General features: G+C 39.0%; 1 protein-coding gene across 1 annotated transcript; it reads right to left on the bottom strand.

Annotated features, from left to right (window-relative positions):
• Window positions 1-260: 260 nt before the first annotated feature.
• LOC107289179 (neuropeptides B/W receptor type 1-like) lies at window positions 261-1,259 on the bottom strand. Its single transcript, XM_029284489.1, has one exon. The coding sequence runs from the start codon at window positions 1,257-1,259 to the stop codon at window positions 261-263; it is 999 nt and encodes a 332-aa protein (XP_029140322.1).
• Between the last annotated feature and the right edge of the window lie 1,068 nt (window positions 1,260-2,327).

The raw sequence follows: 2,327 nt of genomic DNA on the forward strand, positions 1-2,327 counted from the left end.
ATTCTAAAGATTTAAGATACATACCAAAGTAGAGATAATCCACAATGAATAGCTATACTGCAAAAGCAGAAAAAAGGAGTTCCCTAAAGTTGTAATTTGGCAAGCTTCAAGAATATTGTGGCACTACTTGAAGTAGAGGACCAATCAATTTCTGTCTTCTGAGTTCCCAACATAATGTGTTCAGAGTTGCTTCTGTCCATCTTCACAAAACTTCAGAAACATATCCCCTCTTCTTAAGGAGGCTCTAAGAGACCAGGATTTTATGATGCAGTCCCGCATTCCATCATTTTTCGGAAACTCTTTCGGAAAGTATCATCCAAAAAGGCATAAAGAAATGGGTTGAGACAACTGTTAGCATAACTCAATGTGGTGATAAAATAGGAGATTCCAATAACTAGTGGAGTTTGTGGGATGTCAGTAGTGAGAGCTACCACTGTGCTGAGATGATAGGGGGTCCAACAGAACAGGCAAACTCCCAAGATGATCAATACCATTATCATCACTTTCTTTTTTGCTTTGTCCAAGGCTTTAGCATTGCTATGGAGGTGCATATGTCTTAGCTTGTAGAGCATGATGCTGTACAGGATGCAAATGGTGGATACCGGGATGGCAAAACCCAAGATCAGGGTGTAGAGGCGGCTCACTTTCCACCAGAAGCCTTCTGGCTGGGGAAAGACAAAGACACATTGGGATCGTCCCTCTTCAGTGTGTATCTTCGCAAAAACACTGAATGGTAAGATAATGATGGTGACAAAAACCCAAACAGACAAACTCACCATTTTGGCAGCCCTATAGGTTCGATAGGTCATTTTCCTTGACTTGATAGTGGCAACCACCACCAGGTATCGATCAATACTCATGACTGTTAGAAAATAAATACTTGAAAAAGTGTTGTATTGATCAATTGAGATAATCAATTTACACATGAATTCACCAAAGGGCCATTGGAGCAGCAGGTAGTCAGCTATATTGATAGGAAGCACCAACGTAAAAAGCTCATCAGCAATTGCCAAATTTAGGATGAAAATATTAGTGACTGTCTTCATTCTCGGTGCTTTCAAGATAACATAAATGACTGCAGAATTTCCGGTAAGCCCCACAGCACAGATCATAGAGTAGATGATAGGCACAGCAATATAAAACTTGGGTATCAGTTGAGGGGTCGATGTATTGCATGTGTGGTGTTCGGTCCTATAGAAAGTCTCATCTACACCAGTGCTGGAAGCATTGAGCTCAGACTGGAAGGGAAAATTATTCATGACTAGACTAATGTGTTTACTCTGAGAGATGTTGCTTAGTTTAGGTATATCTAGTTGGTCCAGTTCTTTTATAAATTCTTGCAGATGAGAACAGTCCATTTGCAATTCTCGGGAGTGGAGATATGTGTCACAGGCTTCATTCTTACAGTTTCTTGAATCAGCTAATTTTCATGTAAGTGACCTTTCCTAGTCCATTCTTTTTTTTTTACTGATAACACAGTCCTTCAGTTAAACAGTTCTTCCATCATGCCTTTTTTTAGCTTTATACTTTGAACCCCTTCATTCACCCGATATCCTAAAGAAAATAATATTTACATTTAAGTTTCAAAATGTCTTTAAGAATGAAATGACATTGTCACGGAATGCATGACATAATTACAGCTAAGCACATAATTCCTTTGTCTTATTAACTCTGATTTCTTGTACTGCACAGATCTTTACATCATATGTAAATCTCTGCTATTGCAAGATAATGTGACTAGATTAAACATATGCTCATGTGAATGAAACATTCTAAGTCAAACTCTCTTCTACCTATATACCCTGCTATTGATACCTTATTCGCTCACAGACATTCTCTTTCAGATGGTTTATCATTAAAGCACAATTTCTTAATTAATAACCTTTTCAAATCCCTTACCTTACTGATTAAGGAGCTCTCATCTGTTTGTGCAGCCGTTTGCATTCTGTTCACATGGAGCCAGGACTGCTGAATGAAGTGCTGGGATGCTGAAATGCTGGACAGTTCCCCAGCAGCTGCATCTCCAAGCAGTTGCTGCTGCACAGGTGACTGCCTCATCTGAATCCCATTCTCATGCTTTGGGCTGGGAAATGTAGCACAGGTGATGCCGCAGCATTGTTTCCTCTGAAATTCCAAATATCTGCATATAGCAGTAGCTAGAAGACATTTTATGTCCTGTTCTATTACTTTATTCTGTATCACATCAAAAACAAGATTGGTTTGCTGTTGATAGTCTAACAATAACCTATGGAAGAAGGTATATAGGTTTGCCTGGTATGAATATCAATCTCCTTAGATGACTCAGAGTTCAATTTTATTTGAAACGG

The sequence above is a fragment of the Protobothrops mucrosquamatus genome, unplaced genomic scaffold (assembly GCF_001527695.2).
Source record: "Protobothrops mucrosquamatus isolate PMUCROS unplaced genomic scaffold, P.Mucros_1.0 scaffold652, whole genome shotgun sequence".
NCBI classification, from domain to species: domain Eukaryota; kingdom Metazoa; phylum Chordata; class Lepidosauria; order Squamata; family Viperidae; genus Protobothrops; species Protobothrops mucrosquamatus.

Coding starts and splice junctions, on each gene's coding strand:
- LOC107289179 (XM_029284489.1), bottom strand. CDS start 1,259: ATGAATAATTTTCCCTTCCAGTCTGAGCTCAATGCTTCCAGCACTGGT.